Raw genomic sequence first — 16,829 nt, 5'->3', positions numbered from 1 at the left:
GCGCTGGAAGAAAACGGCATATTTCAGTTGATTGAGAGTGTTTTACAACTATCAAGCATGTAAATGTCTTTTTCAGAATAATATTGTTGTGCATGTATAAGTGTTGCGCGGCCTCTATCCTGGGCTTGGCTGGTGTGGTTTTCTGATTATTTATGGTCGTGCGTGTGTTATATATTTCACAGCAGCTGATGTTGTAGCGTCTCGATCGTGTTTCACAGTATCTGAGCAGAATAACCGCGTGAGACGCTTTGATCTTAACTCAATCAAGCAGAGATTCACATTTCAAAGGTTCGGGACGAGAGACCTGCCGCCTGCTTCTTCAAATGAGTGTCTCCCTGAAAGGAAGGGCCTCCGCCTCGCTCCCCGCTGCGATGTTTTGGGCGTTTCCCGCTCGTCTCGTCGGCTTTTTCATTAAAGAGTTTGTTGTGCTGATGGACTGGGTCGGACAGGCTCTCAGTGTCTGATAGAGATGGTGGTTACGCTGATGTCGCTCTTGTATCTGATCTGCCTTTTCTCTGTTCCCTGTGAAATAATGATGCCCCAGGACCCCAATTATAATATGCAGATGGGCTAGCAGTAATTACTGCAACACTTCCCTGTCATCTCTGTCCCAGCGAGGCTTCGGAGAGCTTTAGAAGAGCTTTTGTGGAGGGAAACGATGCCAGAGAGAATCTCACCGACGCGTTCAATGCGATCAGGTTTCACTCTGTGGATAAACGGGGGAGAATGTCATTCACTGAAATGTATATTAGTCATTATATATGTAAATAAACACATTTAAGAATAGTACTGTCTATCTATCTATCTATCTATCTATCTATCTATCTATCTATCTATCTATCTATCTATCTATCTATCTATCTATCTATCTATCTATCTGTCTATCTATCTATCTGTCTATCTATCTATCTATCTGTCTGTCTGTCTGTCTGTCTGTCTGTCTGTCTATCTATCTATCTATCTATCTGTCTGTCTATCCATCTATCTGTCTGTCTGTCTGTCTATCTATCTATCTATCTATCTATCTGTCTGTCTGTCTGTCTGTCTGTCTGTCTGTCTATCTGTCTGTCTGCCTGTTTGTCTGTCTATCTATCTATCTATCTATCTATCTATCTATCTATCTATCTATCTATCTATCTATCTATCTATCTATCTATCTAGCTATCTATCTATCTATCTATCTATCTATCTATCTATCTATCTATCTATCTATCTATCTATCTATCTATCTATCTGTCTATCTATCTATCTATCTATCTATCTGTCTGTCTGTCTGTCTGTCTGTCTATCTATTTGTCTGTCTATCTATCTATCTATCTATCTATCTATCTATCTATCTATCTATCTATCTATCTATCTATCTATCTATCTGTCTGTCTGTCTGTCTGTCTGTCTGTCTGTCTGTCTGTCTGTCTGTCTGTCTGTCTGTCTATCTATCTATCTATCTATCTATCTATCTATCTATCTATCTATCTATCTATCTATCTATCTGTCTGTCTATCCATCTATCTGTCTGTCTGTCTGTCTATCTATCTATCTATCTATCTATCTGTCTGTCTGTCTGTCTGTCTATCTGTCTGTCTGCCTGTTTGTCTGTCTGTTTATCTATCTATCTATCTATCTATCTATCTATCTATCTATCTATCTATCTATCTATCTATCTATCTGTCTGTCTGTCTGTCTGTCTGTCTGTCTGTCTGTCTGTCTGTCTGTCTGTCTGTCTGTTTGTTTGTCTGTCTGTCTGTTTATCTATCTATCTATCTATCTATCTATCTATCTATCTATCTATCTATCTATCTGTCTGTCTGTCTGTCTGTCTGTCTGTCTGTCTGTCTGTCTGTCTGTCTGTCTGTCTGTCTATCTATCTATCTATCTATCTATCTATCAATCAATCTATCTGTTTGTCTATCTATCTATCTATCTATCTATCTATCTATCTATCTATCTATCTATCTATCTTGTCCCTCTGCTTTTACTTTAATCACCCTTATTCTATGCGATACTGAATGATATATTCATTCATCATTTTTATGCTTCACGGTATCAACTCATTTTATGCGTAATGAACAAATGACTTATCTCCAGGCTGTGATCGGAGCGTGTGCAGATTTCCCAGCATGCCTTTTGTCTGGACGTAAGTCTGTGGACCCCCGTGGGTTTGACTGTGGACCCCACTGCGTCCTCGGCCGTTTGAACGGGATTATGGGTAAATGAAGAGGCGCTCCGGAGGAAACGCTTAAGAGGATTTAAGTGTGTTATTAGCCATATGTTGAGGGATTGGTTCGTTTCAGAGCTCGTTTGAGCGGCACACGCAGAGAACCTGACGTGTGTTTAGAGGAACGCTCGACCGCTGGTGGTTCAGGAGATTCCCCCCCTTCTACTTTGAGTGCCCAGAAAAACGATATATAAATGTAACAAATTATTATTATTAGACTTTTGACACTACCGTTCAAAAGTTTGCAGTCATGTTTTCGGACCTTGAGGTTTCTTCTGCTCACCAAGGCTGCATTAATTTGATTAAAAATACAGAAAAGAACTGTGAAATATTATTAGAATTCCAAATAAATGGTTTTCTGTGAATATATAGTAAAACGTAATTATTCTTGTGATCATTTCAGCAACATTTCTCCAGTCTTCAGTGTCACATGATCCTTCAGAAATTAGTGCTGCTCAAGAAACATTTATGATTATTATCAATGTTGAAAACAGTTCGTATTTTAGTGGAAACTGTGATACATTAGGATTTTTTGGTGAAGAGAAAACATTTATTTGAAATAGAAGCGTTTGTAACATTATAAATGTCTTTTTCTGTCACTTTTGATTAATTTAACACGCACATGTCTTTGTGTCGTCACCATGATCTCAGATCTTAGTTAAAACTCCAGCAATGCCATTCAATTTAGCTGCGAAAGCGCCTTATATCTGTAACGTCTTCCAGAGATTCATGACTTCCTGTGGAGCGTCAGGTGTGAGCGGTTTCTCTTTGAAGTGTGCGCATCACTTCCTGCAGGGCCTGTAAGGATTGATAAGAGAGAAATGATTCCTCCACACTGATTTGCGCTGGTTGTTTCTCTTCTGCGCTTCGGCCGGCGTTTGGTGTTCGGTGGAGGGGGACTCATATCTTCAAGGCTTTGACGTGAAGGATAATTGAATTGTGTTTGTCTGAAGTCGCGGATGAGCTTGTTTCACTCGCGAGGTCAGTCAAGGGAAACGCTGCACTTGAGTGTTTTAGCTTCTGAGAACAACTTTATCCAGTAGCTAGATGCTTGTTTTCTTGCGATAAAGCCTCTGAACGTTCACGGATATCTCCGGATCTGATGTTGGCCGTTCAGGTGTTGGACATTTTCAAAAATGTTATCTGAGATGATAATGGTATCTTGAAGAAAAGCGAGAAGAGGGAAGATTGAGTTGTTCACAGATTGACGTTCAGGCTTGTTTTTAAAGAGGTTCACTTGTATAATAGTGCAGATGATGTTCAGACGTTAATGGGAATATTAAATCTTCAATCGTCATCATGTCGTACGCTGCCTCTGTGAAACTCAAGAGATGTTTTGCAGAATGTTCACGCTGTTCTTTTTCAATACAATTAAAATAAATGAACAGAAATGACATTTATTTTCTCAAAATGTATTCATGCTTGTGTTCAGTGCAAATATGACTGGTCAATTTTTTTGTAAGGCTTGATGCAGTGCATTAACTAAAACTAATCCCATAAAAAAATTATACTTGAAAAAATTTTCAAGTATTTTCTATTTAAAAAAAAAATATTTATACTTGAAATAAAATAAACATTAACTGATTGCCTGGACAACATTTTTCTTAAGTTTTGTGTTATAGTATCTTAATCACATTTGTTCATTAGATCCTTTCCTTGGATTTATTATATTGTTGTATTTTGTTTTATTCAAAGAAAATAATCAAAACCAAACAGATGTTGTAGTTTTAGCCAGAGCATCTGAGGCACGAGCTGTACTGGCTCCGCCCTCTTCTGGAAGGGGGCGTGGCAGCAGCTCATTTGCATTTAAAGATACATGCACGAAAACAGCGTGTCTTTCCTTCCACTCAAAGATGCATTTACAACATGGTATAATAAATCATCTGTGGGGTATTTTGAGCTTAAAATTCACAGACACATTCTGCGGACACCTGAGACTTGCAGTCAAACCCAAAATGTATTCAGACCAGTTCAACACAGTTTATTCGCTATAGTTTAGAAGATGTTAATAATATGAATTATCAGATCAGTTGATATTCGACTGTTTTTTTCCATCCTTCTGTAATATCTGTCAGCTGTTAAATTAGATAATACCACTTTAGCTCAAACTATTACCAAGCAATGCTTCATGTTGTTCAGTGTGTGTGTAAAAAGAGTGTTAGCAATTACAGAAAACACACTGAAGCAAAACACAGTCCGTTATCATTATTGATCCCAAATTTGTATAAATGTTACTGGTAGTCACTGTATGAAGATTTTGTGGGTATAATATGTCACAGTTTACTTTATTTTACTATTCTAACATAGTGTCCTGTACCCACTAGAGAAAAAAAAACATTAAAAATGATATCTGATTAATTTTTGGTTTGACTGTATATTAAATGTAGTAAAAAGAGGCATAGGTCTCCTTTAAATAGCCTGTCTTGTCTTCTTCCTCAGCGGTGTTCACAGAGGTCCCTCATGACATCTCGGCACAGAGCGGTCAGGACGTGGAGATGGCCTGCTCGTTTCGAGGGGCGGGGTCACCGTCCTATTCGCTGGAGATCCAGTGGTGGTACATCAGGAACCACAGAGAATGGACGGACAAGCAGACGTGGACCACCAATCAGGTGGGGTGAATTATTATTAATTGGACCTGAAAACGTGTAAAAAAAGAAAAAATCGAAGGAGAAACCCGAACCAAATCTTTTCACAGCAGATAAGAAGAAACCACTTAGCAACCACTCAGAACACCCTAGCAACTACCGTAGGGTGTGTTTCCCGTACAATGACGTAACTCGCTGCTTAACTACTACACTGTAAAAAAACATTGTTGGTTTAACTTAAAAAAGTAAGTAACCTGGTTGCCTTAAAATTTTAAGTTGATTGAATTGGAAAATATGAGTTGGGAGATTGATTTAATCATCAGAAACTCAAAATAATAAGTTATCTCAACTAAATAAATTGTTTAAGTTGATTTGACAAAAGAAAAAATGTTGTGATAACAAATCATTTTACAGTGTATAGTACGATGCATCGTTGAAGAAATCAACCAGCTCGTCACGACTGTTTCCCGAAACCATATTGTCGCAAAGTGGTCGTTGGAGTAATAACTCATTTTAATGGATCTCTTTGAGATCGAGATGTTTTGATAATATAAATTACAGAGGAATATTTCACATTTTTCTCAGTTTTTTGCTTTATTTCTGATTCAATATTCTTTCGCTCTTACACACTAGAGCTTCATCTTTTAAATCTCTTGACAAACTTAAAGACATAAATTACATTTGTATGTATTCTGAAGAAAATATATCAGGGTTTCCGCGGGGCATTAAAAAGCATTAAAAGTCATTAAATGGATTTTGCGAAAATTAAGGCCTTAAAAGGCATTAAAAAGCATTAAATTTGATTCTTACAGGCATTAAATTTTTTTTATAGTTTTGAAGAGAATTTTATACAAATTTATTTGAATATAGCCTTCATAATTAATCATTTGTATTTTAGGCTTCCGGTTCGGTACGCATACAAACCGAACGATTGCTTGGACCATTTTTCCTGCCAGCAAAATTCGTGCTGACGCGGCCAACACAACGTTGCGCAACATCAAATGGCAAGCGTAATGAAAGCAGAACGAAACTGCGCTACTCGTTATGTGCTTCACGGATCGTTTATCAGTTCGGACCAGCAACATCTATGCAGCGCGAGCCGATCTCGATCAAGCAACACTGTTACTTCACAGCGCTAAGAGATCCGGTAAAGAAAACATTTGAATTCGCCACTGAGGTAATAACATCGCTGCGAGATCTAGAGAGAAGCGTTCACATTTCTCCGTTATTAACCGTAGATCTCTATTAGATCAAACAGCGCTGTCATGGAAACCAGGAGAAACATTGTGCCGTGAATGAACTAGTACTTTACGTCCACAGACCAGCAACATTCACCATGGATTTAATATAATAACACTAACCGGAACCAGTTTGGCTAGAATGGTGAAATGCTTTCAAGTACTTCACACATCTTTTTCCAGCACTTCAAAATTCAAATATTATATAAATAAATATATATTTAAATGTTATTTTTAACGTGATGACCAAAACATTATTTGTTCATCCTTCAAAGATGACCCCCATTTATAAACCTGAAAGTTTCAAGATCTAGGAAAACTCACACTTATTTAAAAATATTTTTTCTTTAAACAAATAGGAAATTTCTCTGGCATTTCTTTCTTTTTGCTGTATCGAAAATGTACTGAACCGTGACTTTAAAACCGAGGTACGTACCGAACCGTGATTTTTGTGTACCGTTACACCCCTAATATATATATATATATCCGTGGTTAGTCATGGGTCGTGTATGGCATTATTTTTTTTTAAATGGCATTAAAAAGGCATTAAATTTCATTTGAAGATACCTGCAGAAACCCTGTATATAGATTGCACTGAATGTCAGCTTGCATATTTGGCTCAAGATAAGGATTTATTATTATCCACGTGTCTGCAAACAAGAAACTGCTTTTAACCACATTTGTCTTTACTCTGTTTGTGAATGTTAATTAGAACGATGGTTTCGGGAAACACCGATTCGTTGAACTGCTGATAACGACGAAACTTGCCAACGACCAACGATGCTTTTAAAAAACACACCCCTGAATGAGACCTTTAACGCTGGTATATGATGTGAGCCGTTCGCTGTTAGGTTGAGGATTCAATGCCAATGTGTTGAGGATTAAATCTGATCCAGAAACCAAAGTGTTACTAAGATCATAATCCCAGCGTTCTGTCAGCGGCGGCCCTTTACCTTCACACAGATCTGCCCACAATTACAGCACAGAGAGCGGATAACTATCGCTAACAATACTCGGAACAATATGATCCTCAGCGGGCCTGCTGTCACCATCTGCAATTAGGAGCCCGCTCTCCTCTTTCTCTCGCCACTCAAACACAGAGTCCTGTTTTAAGAGTCTGAGAGAGAGAGAGAGGGTTCAGCATCCTGTCTGACACACACACACTCACACACACCACCAGTTTAATAACCAGCTGCCAATCAAAGGCTTCAGCTGCACAGCATCACCTGCATGAATACAGACAGATCAAACCTGAGAAATTCAGCAGAACATTCTAAAAGAACCTTTTGTGGAACGGAAAGATTCCGCTGATCTTAAAGGATCTTTACGGAACCGTCGATTCCAATAAACAAGCTCTATTTTTAAAGCGTAAAGCAAGTGAAAAATACGTCATAGAGAACAGAAAATCGGAACAGGTTGCAAAATATGACCAAAACAGAATATAAAGATATAAACGAAGCACCTGAAGAGAATAATTTCATCTTTTCTGTACTCATAAACACTCCAAATATACAACAAAATGCATTTAAGGGATGAAAAAGATGATTTAGCATGATATGTCCCTTTTAAGCGTGTAGCAAAACATCAAAGCAAGTGTCATTTGTTGCAGTGAAAGATGCACAAACAGAATTTACAAGAAAACACTTGACAAAAAGACATTTGAAATCAATCGAATAGGTCATTAGATCTAGTGTTTGTGTTTGTGTAGTATTGAAGGGCAGCTGTGATTTGTCCTATATTGATATAAATCAATTTACACTATAAATATTGAAAAGTTTCATGCTCACTTTAAAAACCAATTCACATTTTGGTGACACTTTAGAATAAGGTTGTTTGTTAACATATGTTAATTCAAAAGAACTAACAATGAAACAAAGCATTTATTAATCTCAATTCATTTCATCACTTACTAATGCATTATTAAAATCAATAGTTGTATCTATTTAATGGTGTGAGCTAATGTAATATCATTAACAAAGATTAATAGATACTGTTACAAATTGCTAGTTAATTTAGTTAATGCACTTAATGTTAATTAACGTCACCTTATTTTAAAGTGTTTCCTATAGTTTTTTGTGAAATTTCATGTTTCAAAATCTAAACATGCAAAAGCAGCAGAGAGTTAATAATAAAGGCCTAGTTAAATGTTTTCAAGGCCGTCATATAACAAAAACACTTTGAAATCTGTTGGTTTTAATAAAACCGCTGGGACATATAGTGGCCAAAGTTGAAGAAACATAAATATGAAGTGAGAACAGGAGAGGATACAGTGGTATTGATGGACTCGAGAGGCTGCGGCAGGTAACAGTCCACACTACATTAATCACAACGGTGGAAATAACTGCAGGTTCCCGAGAGAGAGAGAGAGAGAGAGAGAGAGAGAGAGAGTGCAGGACTTCCTGCTGTGAGCTCAAGATGCTCTTTAATTGGATGGAGGGATGAAAAGAAGGACATGGAGAAACTCTTGCTCACCTTTGCGTCATGTTTTATTCATGAAGGCTCTTGAGGATCAGTTCAGATTCCAGCACTTTATATGTTTGTGTGTTTGAGTGCTGTTCAAATGTCCTGCTGCACGCTTTGTTTCACTGCATTAAACACACTAATATTGTAGAGCAAGTACTATATCGCATATTTCAAGTGCTTGACTGTTTCATCATCGAAAAATGCACGGTTTATTTTCACCCAATGTATTAAAAATTGGACTATTGATAGTAGGCTACCTGCGTGCAAATTTTGCGTGATTATTGAAATTATTGCTTATTTTACTTTTAAGATGGCAATATTTACAATACTTTATTTTGTTTACAAAAATAACTATTTTCTATTTTTTTTATATATATTTTGAAATATTTAATAAGCATTAAAAGCTATCTGTGTGTTTCCTTATTTTAGAATCACAAAGATAGGATTAGGCTATGCACTCTTTCATGAGAAAAACAAAAACATACATACATATTTACAGTATAAGCCTTGCCAGTGACATGAGAAATAAAATAATCACTCAATAATCGTAATCGAGATAACTCGTTCGATTAATCGCGATTATGATTTTAGCCAAAATCGCCCAGCCCTATTATATTATCACCCAATATATTAAAAGTTGGACTACTTGATAGTAGGCTACCTGCGTGCAAATTTTTGCGTGATTATTTAAATTATTGATTATTTTACTTTTAAGATGGCAATATTTACAATAATTAATTTTGTTTACAAAATAACTTTTCTATTTTTTTTTTAATATTTTGAAATATTTAATAAGCATTAAAACCCATCTGTGTGTTTATTTTAGAATCACAAAGATAGGATTATGCACTCTTTCATTAGAAAAAAATACATACATATTTACAATATAAGCCTTGCCAGTGACATGAGAAAGAAAAAAATTTAAATAATCACTCAATAACCGTAATCGAGGTAACTCGTTCAATTAATCGCGATTATGATTTTAGCCAAAATCGTCCAGCCCTATATCATATTAAAAGTTGGACTTCTTGATAGTAGGCTACACCCTACTTTACCTGCGTGCAAATTTTGGCTGCGTGATTATTTAAAACCACAGTATCTCGCTAAAGTCACTACGTTGAGTTATTTAAAGAGAACAGTATACACTGTAAAAATGAATACGCTTTATCTAATGAATAAAATCGTGGCAACAGATTACAAGCAATATTATTTATTAAATTGAACAAATTAGAATTGAGTAATAGTTAATCAAATTAACATTCTAATTAATTTTAATTTGTACAATTTAATTAATAATATTGCTTGTAATATGTTGCCACAATTTTATTGATTAGATAAAGCATATCAAGCAGCACATAGACTACTCTAAAATATATCCAAGTTTTATTTCTATTGTGTTGTCCCTTGAGAAGATATACTAAAATGTTTGCTGAAGTGTGAGGGGTGTACTCTCTTTCGTGAGATACTGTAAATCCCGATGTGTTGATGTTTGACTACGATGTGTCTGGTTGCAGGTGGTGCCACAGAATGAGATGTCAAAGGATGCCACCAAAATCAGTGTAAGTGTGTAATTTCCTCCTTATTTCCCTCATGAACGTCTCTTTAGTGTTCGCTCTCAGCTGTTGTCATCTAAAAGTTCATTATGTGTGTGTGTGTGTGTGTGTGTGTGTGTCAGGAGGGCAAATAACTGGAGCATGCAAACACATCACACTCGCTTGGGCTAAAGGTGATTTGTTTGAAACTCGCTCGGCTCTTGTTGGTTGAGCCGCTGCAGGGTGTGTGTGTGTGTGTGTTCATGTTTATTCCCCACAATTACAGTAAAACCTGAAATCACCTACATTGTGGGGTCCAGTCCGCAGTCCCCATGAGGAAAACAGCATATAAATCATGCTAATTAATGTTATTTTGAAAATGTAAAATGAGGGGTAGGTTTAGGGATAGGGGCAGGGTAAGGGGATAGAATATACAGTTTGTACAGTATAAAAAAACATTACGCCTATGGAGAGTCCCCACAAACATGTGTGCGCCTGTTAGTGTGTGTGTGTGTGAATAAATCAAAGCATCTCTCTCTGCTGCCCCATAAAATATTCACAAGGACTTTTGCTTCCTCTGAACGCAGAGCTGTTGATGTGAGACTGAGAGTCGCTGCTAACACACCGTCCAGACGCTGGCGTTCACTGCAACACACATGACCTTCTCCACACCGTGTAGATTTAGCTGTGGTCTTAGAGTTGCTGATAGCTAGTGTGTGTTTGTGACCATCCTCGACATACGGTACGCTGTGGAGACGAGTTGATGTAAGTGTGTGTGCGTGTGGGTTTGTGAATGTATGTTTATTTATCCACCTGATCCACACTCAATCTGTTTCACTGGCAGACGCTTTATTGAGCGCCTGGACCCGCTGGGAACGCTGACCGCTTTACACAGAGATTGTCCTGTTGTCTGTGTGTTTCAGAGAGAGAGAGAGATGTTGAGCGAATGTCTCTCGTCCGTCTCTGCGGTTCTACATCTGAATCATTTCACTCTCCCACTGCATTCACTTCCGCTAGGAATTAACCCTTTCATTCATTTATCCTAAACGACTTACACCTGAGCAATTTATCATAAAGTGCTGGTAATACAAAGACCAGGGAGAGATTACAACCTGAAGCTAAAATAGGTGTTTTTCACATATCTAAAACAGTGTGCTATTGTTTTTGTCATCTTTTTCAGAAAAAAAATATTAGCTTTCAACAAATTACAGTTATTGACCATTATTGTGTGTCGTGAGTTTGTAAATAGAATTTAAATAGACAAAAAAAAACGAGACTACATTTTCTGATTTTTATTTAGAAAACCCCCCAGAAAAAACACGAACGAAAGAAACAAACACTTTAGGCAAGGCAAGGCAAGTTTATTTATATAGCACATTTCATACACAATGGCAATTGAAAGTGCTTTACATAGAAGAAATTAAAATAATCAAAAGAAATTAGAATAATTAAAACAGTTTAGAATAAAAAATAAGAAATAATGAAAAAAAAAATTATGATAAAAATAAAATACAGTAAATTAAAACCATTTAGAATAAAATGAAGTGCAGCGACAGTCGGACGAACAGTGGCACAGTGCTCATTCAGTAAATGCACTTTAAAGCTCTAAAATATAGTATAATACTTCTATGTAAGTCTATTTTTGTGACATTGGGTTGCACAGTTTTCATTTATACAAAGGAAAGCATGAAATTACTGTAATAAGCCGTACAGTATATTGCAGAAAAGGGCATGTTGTCTCCTGTCGGGGGTAATTTGAATGGTTTTGACAGTGCGAATGGTTGAGAAAAGTTAAATTTTTGGGTGAGCTGTCCCTTTAAATGTGTATTTTAGATGTTTTCTTTCCACTATTTGAAAGCCAAATGGTCTAAAATCTCAAAAACAATGGTTGTCTCTCCTTAAATGTTCTCAAAAAGCTTCTCTTTTCTAAAATACGATGCATGTTTTGACCAAATCAGTCGGAGTCTGTTTTAAATCAGCATTTTCGAGGCTGATTCATGATTTAATACCCTGACCGATCATTTTCAAACCTCTCAGCGGTTCTCCTGTCCGTTTCTCCGCAGGTGGTGAAGGTCGCCGGAAGCAACATCTCCCACAAGCTCCGACTGTCCAACGTGAAGCCGTCAGACGAGGGCACGTACGAATGCCGCGTCATCGACTTCAGCGACAGCAAGCTACGCCACCATCGCGTGCGGGCGTACCTGCAGGTGGAGCGCGCGGATCCTCCGTCCCACCAGGGGGCGACGTCACAAGAGGACGTTCTGCCGTCCGAGCACCACAAGCACCACGCTCACCACAAACCCGGCCGAGAGCTCAGGAAGAGGTCCGCTGATGATAGTACCACTGACTGCACGGAGAGCTGTGCACTTTAGGTTCCTCTTATCGTTACTTATTACCCAACCAGAGCACCCGTACGCCCACATCGTTCCTTACACCGACCCCTGAAGTTGGGATGGTTCATCCAAAAATTAAAAATTCAAAAATTTTCTCTCCCTCATGTCTTTCCAAACCTAAAACGTGAAGCCAAAGCGCCTCGATCGCCCTCAGGTGGTTGGCTCCAGTATAGGTTGTAAACACTGTAACGTAATTGACGAGTCAAACTAAACACTAAAATACATTTTTTCCAAAGATGTTTTCTGTCATTTTAGGTAGTTTTTAGTACGTTCAACATCTCACGACTAAACAAAGGGTTCGCCGATGTAAGTTTGCACACCAATGCACAAAACGCGTAATTTTTAAAAAAAGCGCCTTTTTGGTTTAATGCGTCGCGTTAAAAACTGACCGACCAATGAGATTGCCGCTTTTGTGCTCGAGCACAAAATGATCTTGCCGAGTAAACATTGATAGAAGGAAGACGACGAAGAGGAAGTAGACGAAGAAGAAGATGAAACGAGGCAAGATTAAGGTAAAGCTGCTGGTGTCTAAACACAAAGATCGTTGACCAACGCCACAACGACTACAAAAATCTTGATTAGAGGGAGTTGTTATGGATATGAATTGCACGTGAATACTGGCTCTCTTCTTCTGTGTGACAAGTGAGTGTTAGGAGTTGCGCAGCGCCACCTTGTGTACCGGGGTATTTCTGTTTTTCAATAAGCGCCATCTACATTCAGGGAGTGAAATTGCGTTCACACGGCGCATCGCCAGTGAAAATTGCTTGATTGGGAACACACACAAAAAAACGCTTCGCAAAACGCTGGCGAAAAGTGCACGATAATCGTCCCAGTGTGCACGAGAGATTTTAGCCAACTCGGTCATCAAACTTTTTCAGCGATTTTGATCATATTTTACTGCTGTTTCTATATAAAGAGTTTTTTATGTCCCGTTGACCAGTGATAGTGCAGTTCTGACTCTCTGCCCATTCATTTAGATACAGATATTAGAGCCTGGTCTTGTTAGTCCGAAATAGCTGTCCGGAGGCGTTGCCAAGATGGCGGCCGAGTGGCAGGACTTTGACTGTACTAACCGTTTTTGTGGGAGTGTGGGCGGCTCCGCTTCACGTTCACTGCTGCGCAGAATCAGGTCTCAAATATTTTCGAATTTAGCGCCAACTGGAAAGTTCAGCGCTTGATTTACTGACAACGAGCACAGTAATGAACACAGACAGAGCCGGATCATTTCCGTAATGACCAACGCAATCTACCTAGAACAGCACATATTAGCGTCTGGTTTAAGACATGCTGCTTTTGGGCGGTAAAATAACGGCACAAACACCAGTAAATTGACTTGCGCAAACCTTAGTAAATCATCTTGTGTGATTCGTTTAAATACTCCCGTCCCATACATTTTGCGTCTGAAAGGAAAACTCCTACAAATGCATACGCGATGAGGTCAGTCGCAAAAATAATCCTGTCCATGCCTTTTCAGCGCTATTTTATTTAGTAAATACTGACTGTAGTTTTTTAACGCCAAATGATTGTTTCTCTGGAGCAAACTGTTAGTAAATCTTACCCATATGCTTTTTTTTATCAAATACTTTTATTACCTTTTATTTTATTAGTCCCTGGTCAGTGTCTACTTTCAAAGATCAGCTTAGACATTCTGCAGAATAAATCAATTTTGTGTTTTATGGTAGAAAGTGAGGTAAGCGGGTTTGAACACGAGGGTTGAGAGAATAAATAAGAACTGAATTTTCATTTTCGAGTGAACTATCCCTATATCAACTGTATATTTGTGTATAAAAGCGAAGGTAGATATCTGTTCACCACAGCGAGTGCATGTGACAAACGTTTCTAATTATATTTGCCAATGAGCAAGAAACCAAATTGGACAGTTGATTTACACTCTTTGGTCATTCTTAGTTTGATCAGATTCATGGTTTTGATACGATGTAGACAGTAGACGGCTAGGAGCGCCAGAACAAACGTGAATGTTTGAAATATTCTCCATCAGGTCTAAACGATGACATTTACATGCTGTAATATTACTATCATTGTTTACATAATGTTTCGGGCACCAGTTTTCTGGACTGGCATCACCGTTGGCACAAGTGCGATTTAATAGGTGCCAGCTTTTGCAAATATGTTTCATAAAGCTTTTCTGTCAATAGAAGGATGGTGCACACACAATATTACGATGTTTTGTGGTTTTTATGCAGCTTTAAAAGATCTTGAAAACACTCACTGTATGTTCAATGGTATTAATGACGGCTTCGTTTCTGGTTTCTTTGCTTTTTATGGTTTGATTCAATTGTTTTTGGAAGTAATACATGTACAGATTGTGTATATTACAATAATCCTACAAAAGACTGGTTTCACCTTAAATGTATGCCTTTATCAAATAAATAAAAACATTGTACATTGATCATATATGTTTGTGTCCTATTAATACGTGATTTTTCTTGTTTAAATTTTTTTAAAATAGTTTGTAGCTGTTTGTCGCCACCGTACTTCAACCAGACATTTTGAAATATTTTTAAAAAGACGCCACAGAGCGTGACGTGACGTCATCTCTCGTCCAAAACAGTGATTGGTCAACCTGGAAATAAGCATTTTGGTAAAAACAAAACACGTCTTTTTCTGATTTCACGCTTGATTTTTGTAGTAGCTACGCACATTTTTGTAACAAGTGTTTTTTATTTGTTAATGACAAGTTGGAAAAGGAAGGAGAGCGGAAAGAGTTGTTTTCAGAAGTTTCGAAACAGTATTTGGAAAGCTCCATCTTCCAATGGTAAGCCAAACGTTTGTTTTGTTTAGAGATCGACATGGTCGCAGTGTGCAAAAAATTATATATGGGCTCACTTTGTCGTTGCTTATTTAATTCACTTTCAAGTAGGCTACATCCACATTAAATGTACTTTCCCTGGCCGTAATTTTAGGTTGGGGATTCTGGTTCTTAGCGCTAGTTTCTGATTAATATTTTAGCCTAATAGCTAAACACACACTTTTGACGGAGGTTGCGTCATTTCGGCTGAGGGTTGGGTTGATTGATAGCTAACGTTAGATTCATACAGTCGCCTTTTATAGAAGTGGTGCAGAAACACTGCAAAAATATCTTTCCAAGATATTATATTAGACAAAAAACTTAAGACAACATGAGCTGTCGACGATCATAAACGACCTAGGAGCTTTATACAGCTTTTTAAACACGGTAAGTCCATCCCTCACACGCAGACTCGCTTCTATATATGCCATGGCGCTGAGCCTCTGAATAAGGTCTATGGGCTCTCGCTCGCTGCAGTTCCAGTTTTCACCACTGATTTACATTGGAAAGCTGAGGGGCGCTGTAGAGCTGAGGAGGACTGTGCACCCGTTGAACCGCAGTATTGGTAAATTATCATATTCACTTTAAGACTTAAAATAGTCTAGAAAATATTTGTTAAAGAATTCTGAACACATTTACAATTGATTAAGTTTATTTAGAAGTTTATGTTTTTGATGAAAATTTTGGTGGGGCTCTCACTCTGCTTCACAGATTATCGTTTAGTTAAATCGTTCTTGATGTTAAAGCCAGGGCAACATGGTTTAATTGCTTAAAAGTCTCTCCGTGGTGAAAATCCAGCTTTTAATGTTGTTTATGTGTCTGTGTGGTGTTTTTAATATGCTTTAAGACAAACCGTGTGTAAATTCATGTCAACACCATTGCAGAGTATTTTCTGCTTATTGCTTAAAACTGCAGTGAACCAAAGACAGAATATTTGCATATTCATAGAACTGCATACTAAATGAGGCAATGGTGTCGAGTTACATTCAAGGCATTAAAAAAATTAAAATATATAATTTTGGTGATCAAAGATGAGTTTTAAGGGATAAAAGTATTCACTACAGGCCAAGGGGACATAAAGTAAACTACTTTGGCTGGCATTGGGCCTTTATTATAAAACGTTCCAAACAGTGACGGTACAATTGTAGATAATGATGATTCACATTATTTATAACTTTCATTCTAACAAAGAGCTTTTCCACCTATTTAACCTCAAAAATCACCTCGATTCTTCATTTCATCAATTTGCTTTGTCGTCTTTAACAGCGGCGAATCCTTCAAACAAAGCTCATGTCGAGCGGTTTGACTCTATAATGATGCTCCGGCACTTATCAGAAGCGGCGGGAGGAAATTGCATTAGCCGCGTATGAGGCATGTCAGCCGGTCACCCCGGCGCCCGGGCCCGGTGAATAATAGCGCTCTGTCAGCCCTGGCAGGAGGATAAATAGCAAAGTACAGTCCAGATAACACTACAGCAGGCGAACACAAAGCATACGAGGCAGCTTTAATGTGACTCGCACAGGCCACACATTTATTAGACTGTCACGGAAGAACCCGCGACCACACGAGACCCAACACCCAACCAACAGGTCAC

The 16,829-nt window shown here is 38.0% G+C and overlaps 1 protein-coding gene across 3 annotated transcripts in view; it reads left to right on the top strand.

Moving 5' to 3' along the window:
• Nucleotides 1-14,836, top strand: part of vstm2la (V-set and transmembrane domain containing 2 like a) — a 45,126-nt gene extending 30,290 nt beyond the window's left edge. For all 3 annotated transcript variants that reach the window (XM_039674437.2, XM_039674436.2, XM_039674440.2), the window contains 3 exons: nucleotides 4,655-4,824; nucleotides 10,016-10,060; nucleotides 12,097-14,836. In XM_039674437.2, the coding sequence (XP_039530371.2) occupies nucleotides 4,655-4,824; nucleotides 10,016-10,060; nucleotides 12,097-12,405 (524 nt within the window). In that variant the 3' untranslated portion in view covers nucleotides 12,406-14,836. The remainder of the gene's footprint in view (nucleotides 1-4,654; nucleotides 4,825-10,015; nucleotides 10,061-12,096) is intronic.
• The last annotated feature ends 1,993 nt before the right edge of the window (nucleotides 14,837-16,829 follow it).

This window comes from Pimephales promelas, chromosome 20 (assembly GCF_988280905.1).
Source record: "Pimephales promelas chromosome 20, fPimPro1.hap1.1, whole genome shotgun sequence".
Classification (NCBI taxonomy): Eukaryota; Metazoa; Chordata; class Actinopteri; order Cypriniformes; family Leuciscidae; genus Pimephales; species Pimephales promelas.
This window is presented reverse-complemented; position numbering and strand designations above follow the sequence as displayed.